Source organism: Arvicola amphibius, chromosome 3 (assembly GCF_903992535.2).
Source record: "Arvicola amphibius chromosome 3, mArvAmp1.2, whole genome shotgun sequence".
In the NCBI taxonomy this organism is placed as follows: Eukaryota; Metazoa; Chordata; class Mammalia; order Rodentia; family Cricetidae; genus Arvicola; species Arvicola amphibius.
In genome coordinates, this window is record NC_052049.1 from 316,879 (window position 1) to 344,511 (window position 27,633).

The following is a 27,633-nucleotide window of genomic DNA, read 5'->3' on the forward strand; positions in this document are numbered from 1 at the left end:
ATGGCGCCAGGACAGCGGTTGGTCTTGTGCGAGGAGACCGTCCGGGAGCGCAGCGGCCTGGGTCCGCACCGGGACCTGGGTGCGTGTGGGGCGATCCTGGGGCTCAGGGTCTGCCAGGTCTGCCAGGTCGGCCCCAGCGCGGAGGCCGCTTCGCCGAGAACGGTCTTGGCCGGTTGGCGGGGGGCGGGTTGTGGGAGAGGGCGTGGCCGTCCTGAGGCCTGTGTGTAGATGTGTGTGTGTGATAGTGTGTACGTGTGTGATAGTGTATGTGTGATAGTGTGTGTATGTGTGATAGTGTGTACGTGTGATAGTGTGTGTATGTGTGATAGTGTATGTGTGTGTGATAGTGTGTGTATGTGTGATAGTGTGTGTATGTGTGATAGTGTGTGTATGTGTGATAGTGTGTACGTGTGTGATAGTGTGTACGTGTGTGATAGTGTGTACGTGTGTGATAGTGTGTACGTGTGTGATAGTGTGTACGTGTGTGATAGTGTGTGTATGTGTGATAGTGTGTACGTGTGTGATAGTGTGTGCGTGTGTGATGGTGTGTATATGTATGATAGTGTGTATGTGTGTGATAGTGTGTATGTGTGTGATAGTGTGTGTATGTGTTATAGTGTGTATGTGTGTGATAGTGTGTGTATGTGTGATAGTGCGTATATCTGTGATAGTGTGTATATCTGTGATAGTGAGTACATGTGTGATTGATAGTGTGTGCATGTATGATGTGTGTACATGTGTGATGGTGTGTAGGTGTGTGATTGATAGTGTGTAGAATTACAGGCAGTTGCCACCGTGAGTGGCTCTAATTTTCATTGATTTCAATATGGTTTTAAAATATCCCTTTGGAGATCTTCTTAGACCTTTGAATTGCTTAAGAATTATTCTCTTTTTTTATATGTACTTTAGAAATTTGTTTTAAGAATATCTCATGTTTGCAGGTTTTCTCGTTTTCAGTTGTTGATTGTAGTGTGATTCTAATATGGTCAGAAAACCTACCGCGTATGATTTTAGTTCTTAAATCTGCGGAGTATGTAATGACCCAGCATTGTTTCTATGCGAGAGTGTTCCCGGTTCCCTTGAAAAGTGTGTTGTTGACTGGAATGCTAGTGAATGTCAGGTTGATCTTCTTGGCTGATAGTGTTCTGTTCAGTCGGATGATTTTCTGTCTAGTGATCTTGTTACTTACTAAGAGGGTATAGTAGTTGTTTTTTTTTTTTTTTCATTTCCTGAATGAAATACCTGACAAGAAGCAACTTAAGAGAGAAAAGGTTTATTTTGATTCCCAGTTGGAGGAGATAAAAGTCCAGGCAAGAAAGGCATAGTGACTAGGGTGTAAGGTGGCTGTTCACATTGCATTTGCAGTTGGGAAGCAGACAGCGATGAATGCCAGACTACTTTCTCCATTTTCTATTATTTATTTATTCCGTTCCTTGATTCTTTTGGCGACAAGGTCTCTCTATGTAGCCCTAAGAAGTGGTCCTCGGGAGTCTAAGGCAAGAAGACCTACCATTCAGGGCCATGCTTGGCTGCCTAGATTTGTCTCCAAAACAAACAAAAAATCAAGAACATTAATGAAGACTCTGTTCAAGGCTGTTGAGATGGGCACAGGCCCTGTTGTAGTGAGGGAAGAAGATTCTGTTCCCGGTATAATACGGGCATGTAAATGTTTTAGCTGACAAGTAGGAGTCCATAGGTGAAACTTTGCTAAGAGAAAAGGAGGGAGGGGAACCTTGGTGGCCCTGGGGGATAATGAACGGTGAGTGGTCAAGGGGAGGGCAGGGAATTCGTGCTAAAATGACTGGTCAGAGTTCTTTGCTGAACCGGTGGGCCTAGGATAGACTGTAAGCTTAATTACACTTTGGGCAAGCAGAGTGTCAGTGTCTGCTGTTTCTAAAAACTTCTAAAATAATCCCCGCAATTGAATTTCTATTATACTATTTTCAATTTTAAAAAGAATTAAAATCTTACAATTTTCTATTCTTAGCTGAGCTTCGATCTTTATCTATTCCTGGAACATACCAAGAGAAGATTACTCACCTGGGGAACTCTCTGATGCGTTTGACATCTTTAAAATCCTTGGATCTCTCACGTAACTCCTTAGTTAGTCTTGAGGTGCGTTTTAGGCTTGTTAAAATTTATCACTATCAGTATCAGAGGAGCATATTTTAATGGTTAAAAAAATGCAGTATGTTTTTTGTTTGTTTGGTTTTTTTTTTTGTTTTGTTTTTCGAGACAGGGTTTCTCTGTGGCTTTGGAGCCTGTCCTGGAACTAGCTCTTGTAGACCAGGCTGGTCTCGAACTCACAGAGATCCTCCTGCCTCTGCCTCCCGAGTGCTGGGATTAAAGGCATGCGCCACCACCGCCCGGCTGCAGTGTGTTTTGAAGCTCACAAAGAATGCTTATAAACTGTACATTTAGAATATGACATTGTCATATGTCAGTGCTGTTCATCTACAGCTGTGCCTCACCCATTCCATCATCTTTACCAAAGTAATAGACTTTTTAAAGAAGATGAATTGTCTTTAAATTGAATGAAACAAGATCCTAAGGACTAAAGTGTGCGTGCATCTGCTGTGTTTCCTCTTCCTGCACTTTATCTATTTAATGGCCTGGCATTGCCCTCCAACCCTCAATGGCAGTGTGTGTCTCGACCCAGTCATGATGACAAAATAATGAGTCCCCCAAAGTTTGTATAAATACTACCTAGGTCTCAATTCAGGGAGGAGGGCCTTGCCTTGAAAGAAACATACGATGTCACTGCCTGGGAAACTATTACTTAGTAGGGACCATTCTTGACTTAGGTACAGGCTCCAGCTTTGGCTAAAACCAAGGGTTGGCTCCTCTCTCAAATCTTAGCCTCCTGATCTGGGTGTGTGCAGAGTAAATGAAATTGTTTAAGTTATATAGCTTGATTCATACTGGCCCTCGAGAGAGTAGCTGTGCTTATTACTGTTGGGACTCACAAACCTGTATTTAGACATCCCATGTGGTTGCTGTCCTATATGGTACATAGAACTTTACAAATGAGAACATGTTGCATTGTTAGTTTTTTCTGGTAATGTATATGTTCATTATAAGTATGTTTAAATTGATTAGCTCCTACCAATATTTTATTTTTCATGATGCACTATTTGAGGTATTTTTCTCATTAACAGGGCATTCAGCATCTGGTCTTCTTGGAGAATCTCAATCTCTACTACAACTGTATTTCTTCATTAGCAGAAGTATTTAGGCTCCACTCCCTAACGGAGCTCCAGGATGTGGACTTCCGGCTTAACCCTGTTGTGAAGAATGAGTCTGACTATCGCCTGTTTGTTGTGCACATGCTCCCCAAGCTCCGACAGCTAGGTAGGTGGAGGAGCCACTGTGCTCACATCCTCATATAGTGGAGTCATTTTTTGTGCTCCTGTTGTTCCCTGACGGAAGCTGAAGCTGGTTTTTTGCACTGGTGGTCAAAATCCCTGTTGGCTCTGCAGTATCCTTCATCTTCACTGGGTTGGTCTTTCTAGCCAGCCAGCCCAGGCTAATCACCAAGTTCCAGGCCTACCTACTAAGAGGCCTTACCTCAAACACAAGATGGCTAGCACCTGAGAAAGGACACCCAATAGCAGTTTACATATTGTTATTGGGGTCAGACCTCTTGTCATAGTGATCATTGGAAACCTTCCCCTTCTGAGCCCAGAGGTCATTAAAGTAATAGAACCCCTGAAGGTTTATTAGAAATATTAGAAAAATAGACCACTTTTCCTTCATAGCAAATACCTGCAAGCAAAGATGCCATTCAAAGTCTTTTGGAAAAAGTGTAGATGCCAATTTTTGAGTCGGTGGGTAAAATGAGTGAAGATATTTGCTGCCAAGTCTGATGGCCTGATTTTATTCTGTTCTTTGCAATGGTATATGTGCACCTATATTCATACACATAAATATATTCATAAATTAGACATAATTTTAAAAAAAAAATAGATGCTATTTTTTCAGTTAACAAGAGCAAAAAGAGACTGATGTGACTTTAGTGTCTACAAGTTTCTCTAAGTAATTCTGCCTGACCCTTGTATGTAGACAGGCAGGCGTTGGCCAGATCTGAATCAGCCTTTTTTTTTTTTTTTCAGCCTCGCTTTTATACCCAGTATATAAATGTAGGAAAGAGGGCTGGAGAGATGGCTCAGCGGTTAAGAGCATTGCCTCCTCTTCTAAAGGTCCTGAGTTCAATTCCCAGTAACCACATGGTGGCTCACAACCATCTGTAATGAGGTCTGGTGCCCTCTTCTGGACTGCAGAAGAATATGTATACATAATAAATAAATAAATAAATAAATAAATAAATAAATAAATAAATAAATAAATATTTTAAAAAAATAAATGTAGGAAAGACATGGTCTGTCAGTCAGTCTTCCCGTAGCTAGTCTTCATCCCAGCCTTGCACAACTGTTCCTCAGCCCTGGGAGATGGACACTATGTAAGACCTGTTCTGTGGGATTATTAGTAGGTCTGGGAGATGGACACTATGTAAGACCTGTTCTGTGGGATTATTAGTAGGTCAAGAGCTTTCATGAGTGAACATCAGATTGAACTCATCCATACAGTCTGAGCTGTCTTGTCTTAGCACCGAGGTCTAGAACGTTTTGATTATGAACTGATCTTTCATGTGTAAATGGAATTCTGATACCTTAAACTCCCTTTCTCTGCATCTTGAAGATGTTTCTAAAGATAGCAGAAGAATTTAGCAGCATGAAAGCACATGTTCCTTTTGTTTCATCCTTCTGTAACAGTAAATTAGTGGGGATGAATTAGTCCTTGCAAAACAGTCCTTTCTCTGGTCAGCTGTAGTTTGGTTATTGCCAGAAGTCACCTTTTTAGTAACTCAGTTGGAACTATTTTCTTCAGTCCTCTAAAGGTAATTTGAGGACCTGACATAAAAGTCCTGAGTAAATGAGCCCAACAGGCTTCATTTCCCAAGAGCTCAGCTCCTAGGCAGAATGGGCCAGTAGCAGTGGTGGCAGAACTATCTTGTTTGTTGGTCATCGGTTGCCCCTGAAGTGGTGACCATGTGTCTAGCCTCAGAGTACAGTTGTTGGTCAAAGGCTAGAGGGTGCTGAGTGCCTGCACCTTCTGTGTCTTGTCCCACAGAGCCCAGCTGCAGCACACTAAGTGCTGACAGAGCTGTTTCAACCCCACGAAAGTACAGGTGTGTACTCCTGGGGCCATTAACACTGTTTCAACCCCACGAAAGTACAGGTGTGTACTCCTGGGGCCATGAACACTGTTTCAACCCCACGAAAGTACAGGTGTGTACTCCTGGGGCCATGAACACTGTTTCAAGACCACAAGTGCTGAGCAGATGGACTAGATGCCCAGAGCACATTGTTTAGTTAAGACATACTTGGAATATCTATGTTTAATTTGAATATAGTTCTATTCTTTATTTGACTGTTTACATAACTTACAAACAGTTGAGGTTGCCTTTGTTTTTAGAAGCCGTACAGCTATGAGTAATCTTGAGATTCTTCAGTTTTTAATCACTGCCTTCCCCTTGCCAAAGTCTAGATTCAGAATCATAAGAGTTTATACGGAGAAAGAATGTAAGAGGTTCATGCACAGACAGCAAAGGGCTGTTAGTGATATTAGAGTCACTGGGAAAACCCTGTCCAAAGACCCTGAATCAACAGGTGCTAGAAGAGGAACTTTGATTCTATACAGGGCCTGGAGAGGGGCTTGGTCCTGGTTGTAGGTAGGAATTTGAAAGGCTCTGGAAGTTTTGCATTTGCGTTCTGGTGGAGAAGTCCAGGATTTACTGCCTCTGACTAGAAAGTAGCTCAGTGTAGACATGTTCCGTTAGAGAAGACTCATGTAACTTTACAACATTGTGGGTTTTCCTCACACTTTACTATTTTCTATAATTTTGTGCCAGAGTAAATAGCATTTAGGAGCTGGCATGGGAACTTACCCACATGTGCAACTTGAATGCTACTATAAAATAGGAGAGTTCCAGGAGTGAGGGCCTCCACATCCTCGGGTATTTACATAAGAGGTTCCAGGAACTCTTGGTGAAAGCCTTCTGAGGCCTCAGATCTCTAGTGGGAACGTTTGGGATTCTCAGTCCTCTTCAGTGTGTTGTGGACTCATCTGTACAGACCTTTTAGTTTGCTTATGTGACGAGACTCATCCAGCGTCTGGCATGCACATATTTAATAAACATTTAAAAAGCATCTTAAATGTGTGTGCACTTCATATGTGTCCTACTTTTGCAGCAGGCATTATCCTGCTCCAGTAGCAGCTCATGGACAGTGAGCTTTGAGGGCATAGGCTAGCCTCTTGGCATTGCACTTGGCATTGTTGGGAAGCCAAGTGTAGCCACCAGAGCTCATAATTCCAGGTTGATGCATGCCATTTGCTGATGAGAGCTTATGGTTGAGTCAGCCCTGACACCAAAGTCTTCCTGTATTGTGAGCTCTAGAGTGGGGGAACTGGGCGTGTCAACTCTCATGAAAAACATGGCAATCACCTGCCCCTGCTGTTCTCTATAGTTCTTGTGAGTTTTGTCTTTAGATGACCGTCCTGTGAGAGAGAGCGAGCGAAGGGCTTCTCAGCTTCATTTTGCTTCAGAGAATTCACTGGACTCAAAGCAGAGCTTCTCGGCCGCTGTAACAGCTGGAAGGTATGCACTGATGTAGTTCTCCTCAGTGCTCAGAGATGGACTTGAAACTTGCCTGTTGACAGGACATTCAGCCATCAGGCAAGAGTATCTGTGCGCCAACTGCCCTGGGGATCGAGTGCAGGGTCTGTCTCTCTTCAGATGTTCTTTCAGTACTACCAGCCCGTCTGAAACAGGAGAGCTGCTATGAGACGCCATACCACAAAGCCTTGCATTTCTGATCTCTTGGTGTCTCTGGTGTCAGCTTTTCCCTTTATTTTGCTGTTCACAATATGCCACCAATGGAGAACATTCGCATGCCTTGACCCCGTTCTGTATTTTTCTTTTTATTTTTAAATTTTGGGTTTTTTTCATTTATGTATATTGTCTTAGTTAAGGTTCTGTTGCTGTGACAAAACACTATGTTCAAGGCAACTTGGGAAGGAAAGGGTTTATTTCAGTTTGCACTTACAGTTCATTAACAAAAGAAATCAAGACAAGAACTTAAACAGGGCAGGAACCAAAGGCAGGAGCTGATGCAGAGGCTATAGAGGAGTGCTGCTTACTGGCTCACTCCTTCTCCTGTTTTCTTATAGAACCAGGACCACCAGCCCAGGCCTGGCACCACCACAATGGGCTGGACCCTCCCCCATCAATCTCTAATAAAGAAAATGCTAAAGAAAATGCCCTACAAGCTTGCCTACACCCTTGATCTTATGGAGGCATATTCTTAAGTACGGTTCCCTCCTCTCAGATGATTTACGCTTGTGTCAAGTTGACATAAAACTATCCAGCACACGAATTTTAGGAAACTTCTACAGTAGCAGATTGTTGTATAGGTCCTCAAATGGTTTTTAGTGTTAGTTGTCCCTCCTCATGTTTTCTCCTTTACCTTTCTCTTGTATCACCAGGTCGTCTACTCCAGTCTCCTCCCTATCTTTCCATAACAGTAAATTCTACTTCCTCTTCCTTGGGAGATCCTATAATTTCCTAACCTCTGTGATGATGTGGATTGTAGCACACAATATCAAGGGCTTACAAGATAACATTCACATATAAGAGAAAGCTTACAGCATTTGTCTTGGGGTCTGAATTACTCAGGATGATTTTTTTCTAGCACTGTCCGTTTACCTGCAGATTTCGTTTTCTTTACAGCCGGATAATGTTCCATTGTGTCGATGCACCACATTTTCTTTATTCATTTATCAATTGATGAATGAATATTTAAGCTGTTTCCAATTTCTGCCTATTATATATAAGCAGCAGTGAACTTGGTGAGCAAATATCTCTATGGTAGGACGTACAGTCTTTTGTGTTTATGCCCAAGAGTGATATAACTGTTTTGGGGGGGTTTGTTGTTGTTGTTGTTGTTTTGTTTGTTTGTTTGTTTGTTTTTTATCTTTTCAGAAAGAGATCCCTAAATCTAACCTCTTTTGATCAGTTTCCTCCCTGACCATGACCAATAACAACTTTCAACCAACACCCCCCCCCCCCAAACAGTGATAACCCATAAACCATCAAATGACCAGAAACAACCCATCCCACCTCTTGGGAATGTAATATCATTATTTCCTGCGATCTGTGGATGATGGCATCTTTAGGGGCCTTGAGAAAATTGGGGTAATGGTCAAGTCCTGGGAGAGATAGCTGTATCGCTTTATTATTTATTGTCCATTCTCTGTGTCATGGAAAAGTACAAGGGCAAGGCTAATCTGAAGTCCTGGCTGGAGTAGCCTTTGAGGTGAGACCACCCCTCCTTGTTGCCTAGTCTCTCTGGGGCTAATGTCCAGTTATGTGTGAGTACATACCGTTTTTGTCTTTCTGGTATGGGTTACCCCATTCAGTATGATTTTTACTAGTTCCATTTATTTGCTTTTAGAGTTTTTGATGTTATTGGTTTTAATAGTTGAGTAATACTCCATTGTGTAAATGTACTACATTTTCTTTGGATTCTTTTGTTGAGTGCCATCTTGGTTGATTCCGGGTTTTTGCTATTACAAATAATGCTGCTGTGAACATAGTTGAACAGGTGTCCTTGTAGAATGATTGAGCATCCTTTGAGTATAAGCCCAAGAGTGGTATCACTGGGTCTTGAGGTAGATAGATTCCCAATTTTCTGAGAAACCTCCATACTGATTTCCAAACTGGCTATACAAGTTTGTACTCCATCACCAAGGGAGAAGTGTTCCCCTTGCTCCACAGCCTCCCCAACATAAGCTGTCACTAGTGTTTTTGATCTTAGGCATTCTGACTGGTATAAGATTGATTCTCAGAGTCGTTTTGATTTACATTTCCTTGTTGGCTAAGGATGATGAACAATTCTTTGTTTCTCAGCCATTTGAGATTCTTTTATGAATTCTCTGTTTAGAACTGTACTCCATTTTTTAATTGTATTATTTTTGGGGGGTGGTATCTAGTTTCTTGAGTTCTTTATATATTTGGAGATCTGTCAGATGTGGGTTTGGTGAAGATCTTTCCCTTTCTGTAGGCTGCTGTTTTGTCTTATTGACTGTGTCCTTTGCCTTACAGAAGCTTCTCAGTTTTACGAGGCCCCATTTATTGTCGATCTCAGTGTCTGTGCTGCTGGTGTTCTATTCAAGAAGTTGTTTTCCTGTGCCAACGTGTTCAAGGCTACTTCCCACTTTGTCTTCTGTCAGGTTCAGCATAACTGGATTTACATTGGGGTCTTTGATCCACTTGGACTTGAGTTTTGTGCAGGGTGATAGATATGGATCTATTTGCATTCTTCTACATGCCAACATCCTGTTATGCCACACCATTTGTTGAAGATGCTTTTTTTTTCCATTGTATGATTTTAGCTTTGTCAAAAATCAGATGTCCATAGATGTATGGATTTATGTCAGGGTCTTCAGCTCAATTTCATTGATGCACCTGTCTGTTTTTATGCCATTACCATGCTGTTTTTATGATTTTACCTCTTTAGTAGAGCTTGAAATTGGGGATGGTGATACCTTCAGAAGTTCCTTTATTGTATAGGATTGTTTAGCTAACCTGGGATTTTGATTTTCCATATGAAGTTGAGTGTTCTTTCAAGGTCTGTAAAGAATTGTGTTGGAAGAAATTTAATGGGAATTGGATTGAATCAGTGGATTGCTTTTGATTAAATGATCATTTTTACTATGTTAGTCCTACTGATCCATGAGCATGAAGATCTTTTGATATCTTCTCAAATTTCTTTCTTCAAGGACTTGAAGTTCTTTTTTGTTTTCCTTTTTTATAGTTTTTTTATTGAGCTCTACATTTTTCTCTGCTCCCCTCCCCTTCTACCCTTCTACCCATGGTTCCCATGCTCCCAATTTACTCAGGAGATCTTGTACTTTTCTACTTCCTATGTAGATTAGATCCATGTATGTCTCTCTTAGGGTCCTTATTGTTGTCTAGTTCTCTGGGATTGTGAATTGTAGGCTGATTTTCTTTGCTTTATGTCTAACAGCTACTTACTGCTGTCTGAGTTTTCTGTCCTACCTAGTTCCCACGATCGTTAGGTCCCAAAGAAATCACACAGCGGTCTACATTAGTCATAAACTAATTGGCCCATTAGCTCAGGCTTCTTATTAACTCTTATAACTTATATTAGCCCATCATTCTTATCTGTGTTAGCCACATAGCCCTTTTCAGTGGCATAGTCACATCTTGCTTCTTCTGTGTCTGGACAAGACTGCAGAGGGAGCTTCCCTCTTTCCAGAATACTTCTATTCTCATTGACCCGCCTCTACTTCCTGTCTGGTTGTCCTGCCTGTACTTCCTGCCTGACTACTGGCAAATCAGTGTTTATTTAGAACATAATTGACAGAATATAGACAATTGTCCCATACCAGCTTATGAATAAGTACATATGATATTTATCTTTCTAGGTCTGGGTTACCTCACTCAGTATGATGTTTTCTAGATCCATTCATTTGCCTGCAAATTTCAAGGTGTCATTTTTTTCTGTCTTTTTTTGTGCCTAGAATTCCTTTCCAAGATCTCTCAGGTTTTATGTGGATTTAGCTGGCCCACATTAGCATGCCATTCTGTAGTCTGAGGCTACTCATTCATTTCCCTGCCACCCATACCCAAAATAATCACACATAAACTGTATTATTACAGCACTGCTTGACCTACTAGCTCATGCTTCTTATTGACTAGCTCTTATATCTTAAATTAACCCATTTCTATTAATCTGTGTATTTCCACGTGATTGTGGCCTACCGGTAAGGTTCCTTTTCGCGTCTGTCTCCTGCAGCGGTTACATGGCTTCTCGCTGATTCCGCCTACCCTCTCCTCTCCTATCTGCTTGGAATTCCCGCCTTGCCCTATTCTGTGTTGCAATATGCCCAAAGTAGCTTCTTTATTAAACAGTTGTATTCACAGCATGCAGAGGGGAATCCCACATCACCTGCAACTCATGACTTTGTCATGCGTTGTCAGTTGTTCTAGGTAAGACCTTCTTCCAGGTCACTTTGTAACGAGAGCCATCCTAGCACTGAACTCTTCCCAAGAGATGTGTGAGGGTACCCTGTGGACTGTAGTATACATGGGCCTGCTGGCACTGAAGACTTTTCTTTTCCCTTGCAGACCACACCACTCCAGAACCAGATGTGCTGATACTTCAGCTAAGAAATGCTTAGTTATGGATGCTGATGATGAGGCTGTCCTGAACCTCATTGCTGAGTGTGAGTGGGACCTGAGCAATCCTCCTGGGAGCACGAGCTCCAGCCAGAAGGAACACGAGGCTGACCTCCATTATGCCCAAGGTGCGCTGCACAGCACAGTGAATCCTCCATGGTTTAGGGAGGCTTTGGCTTCAGCGTGGACTTTTGATGCTTATAGTATTGACTTTGAATACTAGTATTTGGTTTATGGAATTAGAAAATGGAAAGTTAATGCATCTAATTTGAGTCTAGTCATAATTACAGTTGTTTGAGTATCATTCTTTCTCAGAGCATAGAAAAAATACCTGATAGGAAGCTAGACGTCCACAGCACCTGAGGAGGAGCAGTCAGTCACTGGGCTCTTAAAATATGCCAGTGCTCAGGAGCCTTCCAGAATCTCAGAATTTCTCACACTGTGTGAGCTTAATGTGCACCAGAGACTTGCTTATAAGCTTTAATTTAATGTCTTCTACTCTATGATGAGTTTCCTAGAGCCATTCGTGCTGGGCCAGCAGCTCCTGAGCCATACTTCCCAATACTGCTTTCCTCAGTCCTCTTAATCCTAGTCCTCCTCATAGGCGTGTGTGTGTTCATGATTTCACCTTGCCTTTTCCTGAAGGGTTTTGACGCAGTGTTGGCCATTTGTGTGCTTTCTCTTGTAGTACTTTAAAGCCTTCCTGCTCTGTTGTTTAATGGGCTTATTTCTCTTTTTGGTGTTGAATCATACAAATTATGTGTGGATGTTAGATCTGAGACCTCTCTCTCAATCTATTTATTGGTTGCCTTTTCACTTTCATAGCCGTGATTCAAAGAACCGGTAAGTCCGAGCAGCCTTTTTTCTATAATAGAATGTGCTTGATTGTGTCTTAATATGACCCTTTTCCACCTTGTGCTATAGAAAGACTGTCCAGGTTTGCACGCAGTCCATGTTGGAATCAGTACTGAGCGGTATAAAAGCACTGCATTTCTGGCCACGACCTCTCCCTGTGGTTGTTTTTTTTTCTTTGTCTTGTTTTGTTTTTAACTCTTTTGGAGCCCTCTGCCCAGCTCCCAAGTAATCACAAGGAGACTTATTATGCCCAGTCTTAGCTTGGCTTGTTGCTAGTCAGTTTTTCTTAACTTAAATTATCCCATCTACCTTTTGCCTCTGGGCTTTTTACCTTTTTATTTTTCTATATATCTTTTCTTTCCTTCTTACTCCATAGCTCTACGTGTAGTGGGGCGGCTGGCCCCTGGTGCCCTCTCTTCTCATTGTTCTCCTTGTATTTATTCTTTCTGCCTGCTAGCCCTGCCTATTCTTTCTCCTGCCTAGCTATTGGCTGTTCACCAAAAATCTGGTGTTTTAGGCAGGCAAAGTAACACAGCTTCATAGAATTAAACAAATGCAACACATATTTTCATCATTAAACAAATGTTCCACAGCATAAATGAATGTAACACATCATCAACTAATACTCACAACATCTCCCACTTCTAGTTACTCTGAGCATCTACTGAAAGAGTCATCATGTAATAACTCTGGACATTTGTTGAGGGAATTGACTTGCATCTGCTTCTGTAGCACAAGCAATAAAAACCAGGAGATAAAAACTGGGGTTCAGTCTGAAGATCATAAAAGCAAAACAGCCAGTCACTGGTTCTTACCTCTACCTCAGTCTGAAATGGCGATCCTTCCTTCAGGAATCTCAGAATGAGACTGTGTGTGAGAGCTCTCTCCTCCTGTCTTATATTCCTCTCTAGGGCTGGGATTAAAGGTGTGCACCACTACCACCCGGTTTCTATGGCAACCAGTGTGACTACTGGGATTAAAGGTGTGTGTCACCACTGTCTGGTTTGTAAGGCTGACCAGTGGGGCTGTTTTACTCTCTGATTTACAGGAAAGTTTTATTTATTAAAATGCAAATGAAATATCACTACATATTTTCTGATCTGTAAAACTGTCTTCCATAGGCTGCCACCCCATCTTGGTTATTTGGGATTGAGACTTGTCACCCTTGACCATTGCCATTTTCCTGTCTGTAAAATTACCTGGAATTCACTGCAGTGCTGACTGCTCTATTAACCTACGCTGTCTTCTTTGTCTTATTTAATTGATTTAAGAAAAGTGTATTTTATAAATTTCATATTTTCTCACAAACTTAAAATATAATTTTTAATGAAGTAAAACTTAAAATGTTTTTAATAAAATAGAGTCTGGACAATTGTTGAGTCCTTTGTCCATCCAGCACCAGTGTGGGGACTCAGTGAGGAGAGGCCACGAGAAGAAGAAAGGCAACCCCAGAGGGTGCTGTTCGGGCCATTTATCACAGGACCATCTCTGTGGGGAGCTCACCCCACAGCACGGAGTGCCAGAGGCCTGCCATGTGAATATGCAGCAAGCCCGCTTCACTGCACACCCAGGTGATCATTACACATTATTCACAGTGTTTGATACAACTCTGACATTTTTTCTGATATCTTTATACATACAGATATGTACTTCATATTATATATGAAGTTCTGAAATATCATTGGAAAGGATTTGGCACATTGGAATTTATCAAGCACTCATATTTTAGACTGTAGGTTTGTAAATTTCTTGGTATTTTCCTACTGTGCCTCTCACATTGCTTCCTATTCCTATCCAGCCCCAGAGGCACACATTTTCTTATAGATACACGGGCCAAGCTCATTACAGTGGCTACATTTTTAATATGAAAGATGAGGAAAATTAAATAAGTTGAGAGTACCATGAGCATCTATAGTATAAGTGTGAAAACTTCCCACATAAGTGAACTTGCTATCTTGAGGCCTCTCTTGTTTTCATCACGTTTGAAGTACAATGGTCAGGGATGTGGCTGTCTAGAATTCTGGGCTGTGGCTAAGCCAGGGTCATGCCCCTGTTCAATAACTTCCCTACTTTCATTGTTCTTCCTGAGAGAAGAACATGTCTACCCCTCCACGAGAGTATTAGTGAACAAGTACATAGGATGTCCCATTTCATTTGGCCATTTCAGCCCATTTAATTTCTTAGAAATGCACATATGTGATATTGTATAGAGAACTTTGTTGACACATCTGTGCCATTGAGCGGATGCTGAGCAAATGCTCACAGGAGTCTGGTACTTAACAAGGAGGGATTCTGTCTACTCAGGCACTCCTCAATATCCATGTTTTTATCACATTTGCTCCGTTTGTCCTCCTCCTCCTCCTCCTTCCTCTTGTGTGTCTTTTTGTGTATGTGTGTGCATAGATACTCATGTGTTTGTTGCATATGCCTGTGTTTGAATGACACACATTCACATTTATAAGTGTATTTTTTTTAATTATAATATCAACCTTTACATCCAAAAGAATTCAGTTTATTGAGGATTCTGCTCACTCTGTATTATAGACTCTGTGGATGTTGGAGACTGTGGTTCATCTTCTCAGAAGTCAAGTTTGTCATCACAAAATATATTAAATCCTCTGCCTGTTCCTGAGAAGTACAGAAAGCGAAGGATGCCTGGTGGGAGATTCCAGGTGCCTTCAGACCGGGAGTGTCTGAGCTGCTTAGAGAGGCCTGATGGGCCCTCCGGCCTCGAGGACAGTCTGAGCATACAGGATGGCTTGGAGAGCCACAGTCAGGTGACCATGCCTCATCCTGAGGCTTTGGAGGCTGAAGAGCAGACGTCTCATGGCACAAGTGACCCCAGAGTGGTGAGCAGCTGGAGCAGAGGGGTCAGCAGCTAGAGACGTACCTCATTCCCGCCAAGTGTGTTCTAGCTCTTGGTGCTTGATCCTCATGCTGTGTTGTTGTAGTGCTCTGGTTCTGAGGGGCAAGCACAGCCGCACAGTAGCCTGATTTCCCCATATTTAATTTGTCTCAGAACCTGGAGTCAGGCTTTATGGCAGGCTGAATCATCAGTGACTGTCATGAAGGGAGAATCCTGGAAATACATGTTATGGTTTCTGAAAGATTCATTCCTGCTGAGGGGATTAAGACTTCCCATACCCTCAAGGACCTACAGGCTTCAGGGACGACTTCATTTGGCTTAGAAGCTACAGGGGATTCAGAGTGGTTGATTCTCTGATTGGTCCTAAGCTGCACCTGAGGTAAAATAAGGGATGCTTGTACCAGACCTTTTCTACTGGGTCACCACCCAGCTCCCAGATCATGACATAGAAACTTCTCATTAGTCATAAAGGCTCAGCTCGTTTCTGGCTAGCTCTTTTTAACTTAAAGTAACTTGTTTCTCCTTAGCCACCTTCTGCCTTGGGACTTTTTACTTGTCTTTCCTTCTCTGTGTCTTGCGTTCACTACTTGTATCTGACTGGCCACTGACTGGCTTCTTCCCTGGGTGTGTTCCTCATTCTCCTCTCCTCTCCTCCCCTCTCCTCCCCTCCCCTCCCCTCCCCTCCTCCCCTCCCCTCCCCTCCCCTCTCCTCCTCCACTCCCCTCCCCTCCCCTCCCCTCCCCTCCCCTCTCCTCCCCTCTCCTCCTCTCTCCTCTCCTCCCCTCTCCTCCCCTCCCCTCCCGTCCCCTCTCCTCCCCTCTCCTCTCCTCTCCTCTCATTCCCTCCCCTCTCCTCCCCTCCCCTCTCCTCCCATCTCCTCCCCTCTTCTCTCCTCTTCTCTCCTCTCCTCTCCTCCTCTCCTCTCGTCTTCTCTCCTTTTCAAGCCTAGATTTCTCCTCCTATTCTCTGCCTGCCAGCCTCACCTGTTCTTTCTCTGCCTCGCTATTTTTTGTTTAGTTCTTTATTAGACCAATGAGGTCCTTTAGGCAAGCAAGGTAAAACAGATACAACACATATTTACATAATTAAACACACATCCTTACATCGTTAAACAAAGAAGATAAAGGCTGGGTGGTTTACACCTTTAATCCCAGTACTCAGTAGGCAGAGGTGGATCTCTGTGAGTTTGAGCCTGGTCTACAGAGTGAATTCCAGGACAGCCAGGACTGTTACACAGAGAAACTCTGTCTTGAAAAACCAAACAAAAAACTTAAACAAATGCAGCATAAACAAGTGTGACACACCTTTACACAGTTAAAGTAATAATCCATAGCATAAACAAATACAGCACATCTTTGACCAGTTAAAATAATATTCTGCAACAGAAGCTGGCTTCTTGGAGCCACAGTTAAGGTCACTGCTGGGATTTCTGAGCCATGTTAGAGACATTGGTTAGCTGACTACAAAGTGTCAGTTCTGGGGAATGCTTTCGTGTGTGATGTGACCATGATGATTTGCGGCCTCTGTTTCTCAGGTTCTGGATTAGGGAAAGAAGGAAATAGGAGAGGGGAGTGCTATGCTGTCACAGCCTCATGAGGAGCCAGCTTCACAAATGGGTGTCTGTTGTTCTCAGCTCAAGGCTCTGCCCCTGGACACAGACTTCTTCCATAAAGGAGACAAGTGTTTTATACTCAGTCATGTTGTACTAGAGACCTAGTTTTCGCATGAGCTGCCAGCTTAAAGCCGGTCTTGTGATGTGTCTTCATCATAGCTGTCTCCTAAACTCTGCTCGGTGGTGGTGCCTGAGCAGAGGCCTGCTCTGGAAGTGGCACTCCTGGAAGCGCTCCTCGACCTAATAGACAGGTGCGCAAGCGGCAGTGGATCCCTGCATGGCAATGAGGCATTCCTCGGTGAGTCCTGGCAGCATCAACTAAACTGCCGTCATCTGATTTTCTGTGTGCATCTGGTTGAGTACAGGGCCCTGGATTCACAAAACTTCAAGTATGTGATAGGAACCCAACAAGACTGTCTTCCCTAGTGAAGATGAGGTAGGTCTGGAGATTCAGCATGAGAGTGTGCTAGGGTTCCTCATGCAATGTTGTGCTCTAGGCCTAGGCGATGAGTGCCTTCTCCAGAAGCCTGGAGTGTCCTTTTGGAGTCAGGCTCATCAGCACTGAGATGCCTAAGCTACTGCCTGTCATGGCTCCTGTCTTAGTCAGGGTTACTATTGCTGTGATAAAACACATAACCATAACCAAAGCAACTTGAGGAGGAAAAGGTTTATTTGGCTGACTCTTCACATCACAGTTCATCATTAAAGGAAGTCAGGACAGGAACTCAGAGCAGGAACCTGGAGGCAGGAGCTGATGCAGAGGCCATGAGGGTGCTGCTTACTGCCCTGCCCCTCCTGGCTTGTTTCTTCCAGAACCAGCACCACCCTCCCAGGGGTGCCCCCACATGGGCTGGACCTTCCACCATTAATCACTCATTAAGAAAATGACCCACAGGCTTGCCTACAGCCCCATCTTATCAGGCATTTTCTTAATTGAGGCTCCCACAGATGACTTTAGCTTGTGTCGTGTTGACTTAAGGTAGCCAACAGTTCCTGACCTCCCCTTGAGGGTTGTGACCTTTTTACTTATTCCTGGATCAGAAACCCTGGGAACTGTAGTCCTGGATCCTGGGAACTGTACATTTATCCTATAGCCAGGGCCAGTGTCTTGCTGCAGCAGAAGTGATCCATGGTAGCTGTGATGGTCACAATGCCCTTGCCTCCTTGGAGTTTTCAGGCCAAGCTACCAATGCATTCACCACATCTTCCTGATGTGGCTACCTAGTGTATGTGTCCTTCTCTCAAAGGTTGCCTTTTTTGTAATTAAAAGCCATGTCCAGTCTTAGCTGGGCAATGGTGGCAAACACCTTTAATCCCAGCACTCAGGAGGCAGAAACAGGCGGATCTCTGAGTTCAAGGCCAGCCTGGTCTACAAGAGCTAGTTCCAGGACAGGCTCCAAAGCTATAGAGAAACCTTGTCTCGAAAAACAAAAAAAAAAAAAAAAGCCATGTCCATTTCTCATAGAGAGGCAATCAAGGTACCAGTGTCTAGGTTGTTTTTTTTTTTATTGTTGTTGTTGTTTGTTGTTGTTTTTTCTGTCCTCTGCTTTCAAATCACATAGCTATGTAGCGAGGATTCCTTTAGCTGTAACTCTACTTCCTTTTGACTTCTAGCTCAGGCCAGACATGTTTTGGCATCTCTTCAAGAGTTCACAGTGGCTCGGGACAGTTCAGCACTTGAAAAGGAAGGAATTAGTTACCTGTCTCTTGAAAATAAGTCCCTGCAAAGCCGCCTTGCTGAGCAGCAGCAAAAGTATACTGCCATAGTGAACAAGGTGACGGCAGAACTCAACAATTCGAAGAGGGAGCTGGTGAGCTGTGTTCTCTGCTGTTTTCCTTTGTTCACAGGTCTGGCCCTCAGGACAAGGGCAGTGCTGACTCTTGTGCTCACAGCTACTGTTGGGCTCTCCTGTCGGAAATATTATGTTAATATTAATATGTGAAGCTGTGATAGTTTGCCTGTCTAGAACACCTCATGGTCTAATAAAGATCTGAACAGCCAGTAGCGAGGCAGGAGAAAGGATAGGCGGGACTGGCAGGCAGAGAGAAGATAGAGAAGGAGGAGGACATGAGGGGTCAGACATCCAGCTCCACAGCAGTCTGTGAAGTAAGAGTAAGATGTACAGAGGTGAGAGAACAGAGGGTAGATGGGATAATGTGAGTTAAGAAGAGCTGGCATGAAACAAGCCAAGCTAAGGCCAGGCATTCATAACTAAGAATAAGTCCATGTGATTTATTTGGGAGCTGGGTAGTGGCCCCGCAAAAAAAGCCAAAAGATAAAAAGCATCATAATACTACATACACTCCCTCTTGCTGCTCCAGGACCAAGCAGTTTCCCCTATTAGCAGTTCTTTTCTCCAGGGCTTCCCCTGACACCCAGATTCCAGAAAACAGTGAGCTTACGGTGGTATTGTTGCTGATTGTCAAACTTCTGCCTGGCACTGTCTTCTCAGAGAGTCTGGATAGAAGAGATGGGAGAAGAAGAAATGAACCAGACTCATTTTGTCCCTGGCATAGGCTACATAAGGTTCTGATTAGCTAGGTCATCTGTGGTCTCTTTGCTCTGTTCTGCACCAACCAGACAACATTTGAAGGTTATATCTGAGTCCAGGAGACTCTAACAGCAGGTGGTACCCAGAAAGAACTACATAAACTTGGATGTCACCTCTAGTTTGATTCTTATGGGATTGTATCATGTGTAAAGTATTGGGGTGCCCTCATTTCTTTTACGCTTATGCTGATAGTTACATCAAAGGCAGAAGTGTTAGACCACAGAGCCACCTGCGAGTGCACCCACCAGAGCAAGTATTAATTGTCTGCTTAGCTCTGTGGCTTTGTAGTACATAATAACCTCAAAATGAGCCTTGGACCAACATGCTGTGGCCAGCTTCTGCAATATAATGAGATTAACTAAGCACAAATCAGTTGCCACGGCTCAACACTCTCATCTGAAAGCCTGTATGTCAGGATGTTCTTCTAGGCTCCCTCACAGAAAGTCTTGATGCCATGTGGGCCTCTGTATGGGCTGCAGGAGTTTTTATGATACCAAGAAGGGGTTGCCAGTCTGTCCCCACTGTCAGTGTGTATTGGTCCGTCCCTGGCAAGGTGAGCACCTAGGAACTGTGTGCACTCTAAGCCAGTGGGTTCCTTTAGCATCTGCCTGGCTTGCCTCCTGCTTTGGTCACTTTATCTGTAAAATAGATGGATGTACCACAGTATTTCTGGGGGAAAGTTTAAAGTTGCCTTTAAATATCTTCATTTTGGGAAGATCTACATAAGAGATGACACTTGAAACCTCAGTTTAGAGAAAATGAAGGACGATGAACTGGCACAGGTAGTCTCTGGTGCTGAAGACACTGTGGGTCTCTTGCATGTGCACAAAACTCTGGCGTCTGGAAAGAGCCTGAGCCCAGTGTGCCTTGACTGCTGTGCTGTGCAGAGTATTGTCTCTGTGGGATTGTTGGCCCCATGGGACACAGCACAGTCCTACAAGAAAACCATAAGGAGTACCTGTTAAGGCAGACACAGTAGGAGTCAGCCCAGCTGGATCTGGAACGGAGGCACCCAGAGAGGCAGTCCAGAAGTCAGCATTGCCCTGCTGCAGTGTAGAAGAAATGCACAGACGTCTCTGTGCCATAGGGCAACCTTAAGTGCCAAGACAGGAACAGGCTAAAGCTCCCTGTCGGTCTGAGTGAGCTGAGGCATGCTGCTGCTGGTCCCCTCCTGGGACCACTGTCCATAGTGACTGTTGTCAAGTCCTGGTGAGCTAGCTTCACAGGGTAGAGACTGCATGGAGCTTCCTGTGACATCTAGAATTATGTCTTGAGGCAGAGAGACTCTGCCTAGTCTGGGTGTGTTCAGTCCCTGTGGCCTGTGTCCATCACAGCCTGAGTATGATTGAGAGGTAGGAGCCAGCACAACCCACCGCTGAGAACTAGTGCCAGAAAGAAGAGCCTGTGTGGGTCCTCATTGTGAGGTGCTTTGAAAGATTTAAAGGTGCAGCTGAGAGAAATGGTTTGGGGTCTGGCAATCAGCCTTTATAGGAGGCATCCTGCCTAGTGGGTATAGACGTGCAGAGAGGGTAGGGTTGCCACATGCATAATAAGCTCATCCGTTTCCTGTGAACTGGACTTGGGTCTTGATGTGATGCTAGTTCTCACCCCTCTTTTCCAACCCCTTTATGATTATGTCTGCTGGTACCCAAGCTGCAGAAGGTGAGTACAGATCTGTGGGAGCCCTGACTTCACAGGCAACTTGCATGACTCCTGTCAAGAAGTCTGGTAACTTGTACCACTTTTGCAAACAGCTGCTATTATGACTCTGATGGTAGTCTTGTTCTCTGTCTTATGTTCCAGTCTTAACAGCCCAGGCCTCAGTTCCTACTTGTGATAGGGGATTACTGATAGAATTCCACACATTTGTAGCCTGAGAAGCCATATCATAATGGAGTTCCCATAGGAAGGATGCTAATAATATTGAATAGTATAGAGGCCCTGGGGATCCCTGTGACAGTGGGATCCTCATGGAAAGAGAGGGCCCAGTCATTGCTCTTCTAGTATTGCACCTGAATTCCTCTGGTGTATACCCATCTCCCTTCTCTCCTTTCCTTGTGTCCTTTTGCTTCCAGTGGGTAATTATGGTGCCCTACTGGTGGGATAATATGCTGGAGAGTGTGATTTATGCTTTGTATTGTGATTCAGAATTATACTACAGCATATTCTCCCACCAGTAGGATATCCTACTGATTGTCCAGAATTTTGTTCCATTCATTAAATATACTGACTAAACTTGACTTGTCTACATTTGTTTTCTGTGCCTCTAGGACACATTGAGACAACATTTAGACAAATCTTTGGAAGAGAATAGTAACTTAAAATCTCTTCTGTTCAATGTGAAAAAAGAAGTAAAAAATTCAGATACTTCAACTGCATTAACTTTGCAGATCACTGGTAAGTACAGTTTATTTGGTAATACTGCTTGGTAAAATTGAGTGTTCATGCATGCATAGGGTAGACATTGTTCTAAGTCACTTTATGCCAGGAATTGGAATCAGTAAATACTGCCGGAGTAGGTCTGGAGACCCAGCCCGATTGTTAATGGCTGCCTCTAGCAGCTCGTCTGGGGTAGAATGTGGAGGTAACTTTTTGGCTGTTTCCACCACCATCCGAATCTTGACTCTTCTTGAAACTTTAAAGAGCCAGGAGGTAACTGCCTCGTGCCTGATCCTTTGCCACACGAAGCACCATGGGTGGGGAGTGCCACCCAGGTCTGACTCTTGAGTCAAGGTCTCCTCAGATCTCTTGCTGCTCACTATCAATGGGGTGTTTGTTGAATAATAAAAGTTCTTTATTTTCCTTTTTTTAAGTTAGAGGGGATTTTTGTTTTGTTTGGGGAAGATAACTTTCCTCAGGTGTCATTTTATTTATTTTTCTCTTTGAAATTATGTCATTTTTTCCATTCCCTTTCCTCCCTCAAGACTCTCCCATATACCACTTTCTTTCAAATTCATGCCCTCCTTTTTCATTAATTGTTGTTACATGCATATATATGTATGTATATGTGTATGTATATATACTCCCAAGTACAACCTGTTCAGTCTATAGAATATTACTTGTATGTATGTTTTTAGGAATGACCATTTGGTATTAGGTAACCAGTTAGTACTCTTCCCTGGGAAAGACTATTCTCCTACTCCCAGAATTCCCTAGCTGGCTGTAGTTCTTTGTGTAGGGTTTAAAGCTTTGTGGTCTTTCCCCATCCACTCAGGCATGTCTGTTGTTCATCTCATGTTTAAGCAGTCATGTTGACAAGACTCTATGGGTGTAGCTTCTGACATTACCAGGTGACACAGTCTCATAGCAAGCCCCCTGATCCTCTGGCTCTTACAGTCTTCCCCAGCCCCCTCCCTTCTTCCACAATGTTTCCTGAAACTTAACTGTGGTGAGTTGTTTGTAGATGTGTGTATTGGGACTGGGATCTACAGTTTTGCATTCTGACTGGCTGTTGTTTCTATAATGGTCTCCATCTGTTGCAAAGAGATGTTTCCTTGATAAGGAGTGAGGGCTACACTTACTGTGGCTGTAAGGACAAATAAGATGTAAGGTGTAGTTAGGGATTATGCTGATTGTTAGTTTTCCTCCAGGATTCATGACTTCACTAGCCCTCAGTAGCTGACTAGGTTTCCATCTTGTTGAGTGGGTCTTAGATCTATAATGAGAGCCGTTGGTTGCTGCCACGGTATGCATGCCATACTCTCTGCATCCTTAGGGCTAATTGTGCCATGCTCATCAGTTCTGTGAGACAGACCTGTGTTGTTCTAGCCTTGCCCTCAGTTCTAGTGTGATGCTCTTTATTGCTGATGTAACATGAGTTTTCTGACGTTCTGTAATTCTTGCTCAGGCTGCTCTTTATTTCTTGTCTCATTTTCTGTTTGTCTTTACTCATTTTGAAATGCTGGGTGGAGGGTGTACCTGTTTTGTGGACCTGACTTTCAAGAACTGTGATTCCTCACACTCCTGCTGTGGCTGCAGGCTTTTCTGTCACTCATTTTACATAAAGACACTTGTCCTCTGTGATTTCAAGGAGATGGCACCTTTTCTGACTGTATGGGTCAGAAATACTACTGCCTCCTTTTGGGAACTTCTTGGTCCTCCCCTTCCTTCTCTCTGCTGTCAGGGTTTGCTCAGCCTTTTCCAATAGCTGTTGTTTTTCCCACTGAGGGACCTGTTCTAAAAGGGATTGGGCTGGCCAGCTCCTTAGATTACATGGAACACCTGATCTCCCCCTCACTGGCAAGGTGAAACCTTCGCTTAATCTACCATAGTCCTGTTATTATCCCAGGAAAATGGGTCTTTTCGGGTTCTTCCACTTTGTATCTGTCAGATACCCACTAATGGCAATTACCCCCATAGACATAGACATAATACACTACCATACCTCTGGGACTTGGCCTTGTCCTTTGGATTACAGACTTGAGACTCTTGTGGGGTTTGGGTTTTCGTCGAGTGTCTCTTGAAGTTTGGTTAATGTGGGACTCCTGGCAGGTCCTAAAACTAGCTGCCCCTGCTGTCTTCCCTTCGCCTGTGTTCTTGGGGAGGCTGTTATCTTGTCACAAATCATCACAGATGTTTATACACTGCTGATTCCTGAGAACTGTATGCCAGTGCCATTGTCATCATTTGCCATACTTTTCTTTCTGGCTTTCTTGATGTTACTGATACTGTATAGTTTCATAGCCTTTTATCTTCATATGGATTTATCTATATCCTTTGTTCAGATGTAGGGAGTCAATAAATGAGGTATCTCTTTTCCCCTTGAGTTGGAAACTCAGAAATAATAAGAGTTACGTAGATTGAAAGAGAACACCTGCTCTGGCACTAGTAGGAAGGAATCAGTGGGTACATCGGATGTGTGGCTACCACAGACTTCATAAAGTTTCTCCGTAAGGCATAGGTTCCCTTATGGGTGCAGGTTGCTTCCTGAAGAAGGAGACTCTGCAGGCAGAATGGAGGAGTCTATATCTGTCATCACCATCTGCTTCCACATAGGCATGTGGCTCCTCAGGGTACCAACTTTAGGGTATCAGGAGTAGGTAGCAGGGGTATTAGTTCCCATTGAGGGAGACATATTGCAGAAATGCTGTCATCATCCAGAAGCAAAGGAAACACGGTGAAAATGCCTTACTGAGAAAAGGTACTAAGTCATATGGCTAAACATAGACAAGAATTATGGAATAATTTAAGTTGTAAGAAGTAGTTAGTAATAAGCCTGAAAAATAGGTCAAACAGTTTATAATTAATGCAAGTCTCTGTATATGTCTTTGGGACTGAACTGTGCGGGACAATGTGGGTCAGTAACTTCCGTTTACAACAGATGTTACTATGATACTCTTCACCTCCATTTTTAAGCCTCTGATATTCTTCTTCCGGCTTTAATTTAAACCAGAATGGTCAAAATGTGTGAATGAACATCACTGCTCAATACCACTTCCTCTCTTTCTCCTTCAGGACTTCAGGCAAGTATGAAGCAGCTCTCAGGGGAAGTTGTGGAGCTGAAGCAGCACTTGGAGCACTATGATAAGATCCAGGAGCTCACACAGATGCTACAAGAGAGCCACAGGTCCATCTCTGAGTGGGCCACAGTGGGAGGCTGAAGCACGGGTGGTCAGCACTGAGAAACAGCTGGCAGTGTCTCTCAGGAGTTGGTGTTCAGGGCCCACATGCATTGCCATGTTAACTTTGAATATCAATGAGTATCAATGGTCCCTTCTTGGTAAAAATGGAGATGATGTTGACTGCAAGGAGTGTACTCTGAGATACAGACTGGAGTATCCAGCCTGAGGTGTGGATCCTGAGGTGAACACACTGAGGTGTGAACACCCTGAGGTGTATATGAACCAGGAAGTAAGTGCATGTGAGAGATGGTGAGGTGTGATACAGTGTCCTCCCCGGATCATGGATCCTCCTGCTCGTCTTTCCCCTTTACAGCAGTCCATGGAGATTATATTTCTACTTCTTGCTGTGTGGGTAGTCAAAGGGGGACTAAGAATATTGGGTTGGGCGAAGCGGACCTTCTCTTTATTGAGGAAGTTTCTTCTGGGAAGGAGGCAAGAGCCTAAGTGAGACCAGGTCGTGAGAGCAGTCCTGTTCCTGGGGCCTCCAACTGGGAGGGCTGGCCTGCAGCCACTGTTGCCACTCTTTCCTCCTTTGTCCCTTTAACCCTTTGAGTCACCACAGGCTAGCCATGGGCCCGTCCCAGGTCTGGGCTACAGTAGTAAGGGAAAGGCTCTTGGCAGAGGAGACTGAGCCAAGACTTAGTAGGGAGGAATGGAAGGAAGGAATCTGAGTTACTAATTTAGAGCCAAAACCAATAACAGGCAAAACAATATACTCTTGGTGGTACATCCAGTGACATTGGTGGTTGAATTCTAACATCCTGGCCCAGATATGGGCAGAACAAGGTGCAGAACTCTGAAGAGAGTGGGATCAGGCTTTTGTCCACTCGTGTGCATGCCAATGTTATTGAGCAGTCATTTCTGTGGTTTAAACAAACAGGACTAGCACCTGCTTCATAGATTATTCAGTGGGGTGACTGTCTTCAAAAGTGGCAGAGATTAGCGTTGCCTTGCTTTATCTAAACTTGTGATACTATTCTCTGTGGCCACCTGGGGGAACGGAGCAGTATTGAGAAATTGTGAAAAGTGCACTAGCACTTCTGAATCCAGCTCTGCTCTGTGCTGTTGCTGCGTCACAGTTAACCTGTATGACTAGGAAATAGAAATGTTGAAGTATTGGGTCTTTGTAGAGTCCGAATATGGCTTTATTAGCTATAAAGGTTATTATTGGCTTGTCATAGAAATGTGGTATGTTATTTCAGTTATTCCTAAATTCAGCTCACAGTGGCCAGCAGTGCCTTTGGGAAAGTTGCTCAAGCCAAGGGATCGGGTTGCACCCCATGTACGGTATGGGAAATCTTATACAGGGACAGTAGCCAGCAAGAAGTGGGAAATAATGGAGCCATGAACAGGTGTGGCCTTGGCACGGCTAACAAGGGTCTGGGATCCTTCCTGCTGTGGATTTTGAGGTAGGCTGTGGGAGTTGGGACACAGCAGCAGGCTGAGTACTGGGAGGCATTCAGCAGTTAATCTCCTTTTATCCTCCAGTTCCCTGGTCAATACGAATGAACATCTCCTGCAGGAGTTGGGCCGTACCCGGGCACAACACAGAGCTGAGGTAGAGCAGATGCACTGGAGCTTCCAGGAGTTTAAGAAGACGACTGCCCTGTTCCCACGCCACAGTTCCCGACTCGGTGGCCGCCAGTCCTGCTAGCTATCCTCTCCTTCATCAGTTACAGCTCCGGAGCTGCAGACTGTAATGGCCTTAGGGTCCTCCAGATGTGTTCATGTCTGAAGTTCAGCTTGCTTAATGTGTCCCAACTTGGTAAAGTCAACCCTGGGGCTTTGCCATACTTGAAACACTTCCTTTGTCATTATACATCCTGTTGTAAAGTAGTATTTTTTCTTCCTAATTCACGAAAGTTTTATATAATTAAAATAAGTTTTTATGTGACAAGCAGTCTTTATTTAAAGAACTAATAATATTGTTACATTTAAGAAGTAAACATTTTACATGGCTCTTTATAAATTATAACTGACTTTCTCATTGAATTCTTCAATAAAACAAGTTACATACAATAAGTAACAGTAAGAAATAAGTTCCAAGTTGTAATAAAAACAGCATTTATAAATATGAAAAACATTTTAAGAATTTGTATAATGTTAACATGTCATAGTTAAAAAAAAATCTCCCCACTCCCTACCTCATCCTTTGCTTGCAATAACTCCTGCAAATAAGCAGACTATTCAGCCAAAAACCAGGGGAATAATTAAATACACACTGTACAAAATGACTGGGTATGTGAAATGTGCTCATTAGAAAAGGCAAATTTGATCCACCAGGAAGATGCTCCTCCTAGTGTGAAGCCCATGCCTGCAGTGTTGGTGCTGCTGAGTACGGTCTCTCTGGGCACTGCTGGGGTTGTCTAGAAAAGCTATTGTGAATATGCTGAAGGAGCTGAAGGAAACATGACCATAGTGGAAATAAAACCTCACTAAGAAAGGATTCTGGGTATCTGAAAGTTTCTGTGCATTGTCTTGGTGTCCAAATATTAACACTTGGACTAGGAGCGCGTCTCCATATAGAGCGCCTGCCAGGCATACAGGAGGCTCTAAATTCCATCTCTGCCACTGAAGGGGGCAAATAAAAACATGAAACACAGGAAGATCTGCACTCTTCTCATTAGGAATGCTCACCTAGATGTCTGTAAATTCAAAAAAATGAAGAAAAATATTCTGAAATCTAGAACATTTATCCCAAGCATGGATAAGAGAAGTAGCCTATGATTCTGCAATTTGGGGATCACATTTATCCATAGCTTCTTTCCTTTTTATTTTCTAATAGTGTTTCTGAGAGAACTTTCTAACTTTATTCTGGTTCTGTGTATCAGTCTTATAATTATTAACAAATTTTGGGTACTATT

The 27,633-nt window shown here is 43.5% G+C and overlaps 1 protein-coding gene across 1 annotated transcript; it reads left to right on the forward strand.

Annotated features, from left to right (window-relative positions):
* Positions 1-26,423, forward strand: Cep72 (centrosomal protein 72). Its single transcript, XM_038324497.1, has 12 exons — positions 1-79; positions 1,988-2,115; positions 3,159-3,351; positions 6,550-6,658; positions 11,213-11,391; positions 13,480-13,689; positions 14,663-14,967; positions 16,756-16,894; positions 18,211-18,407; positions 21,419-21,545; positions 24,603-24,714; positions 26,258-26,423. The coding sequence occupies exons 1-12, from the start codon at positions 1-3 to the stop codon at positions 26,421-26,423; spliced, it is 1,944 nt and encodes a 647-aa protein (XP_038180425.1).
* Positions 26,424-27,633: the final 1,210 nt, after the last annotated feature.

Excerpts from the sequence above, each read along its gene's own strand:
- Cep72 (XM_038324497.1), top strand. The coding sequence starts at position 1 with ATGGCGCCAGGACAGCGGTTGGTCTTGTGCGAGGAGACCGTCCGGGAG. Across the intron at positions 13,690-14,662 it reads CCGCTTCACTGCACACCCAG|ACTCTGTGGATGTTGGAGAC; the intron begins GTGATCATTACA and ends TCTGTATTATAG. Across the intron at positions 24,715-26,257 it reads ATGCTACAAGAGAGCCACAG|TTCCCTGGTCAATACGAATG; the intron begins GTCCATCTCTGA and ends TTTATCCTCCAG.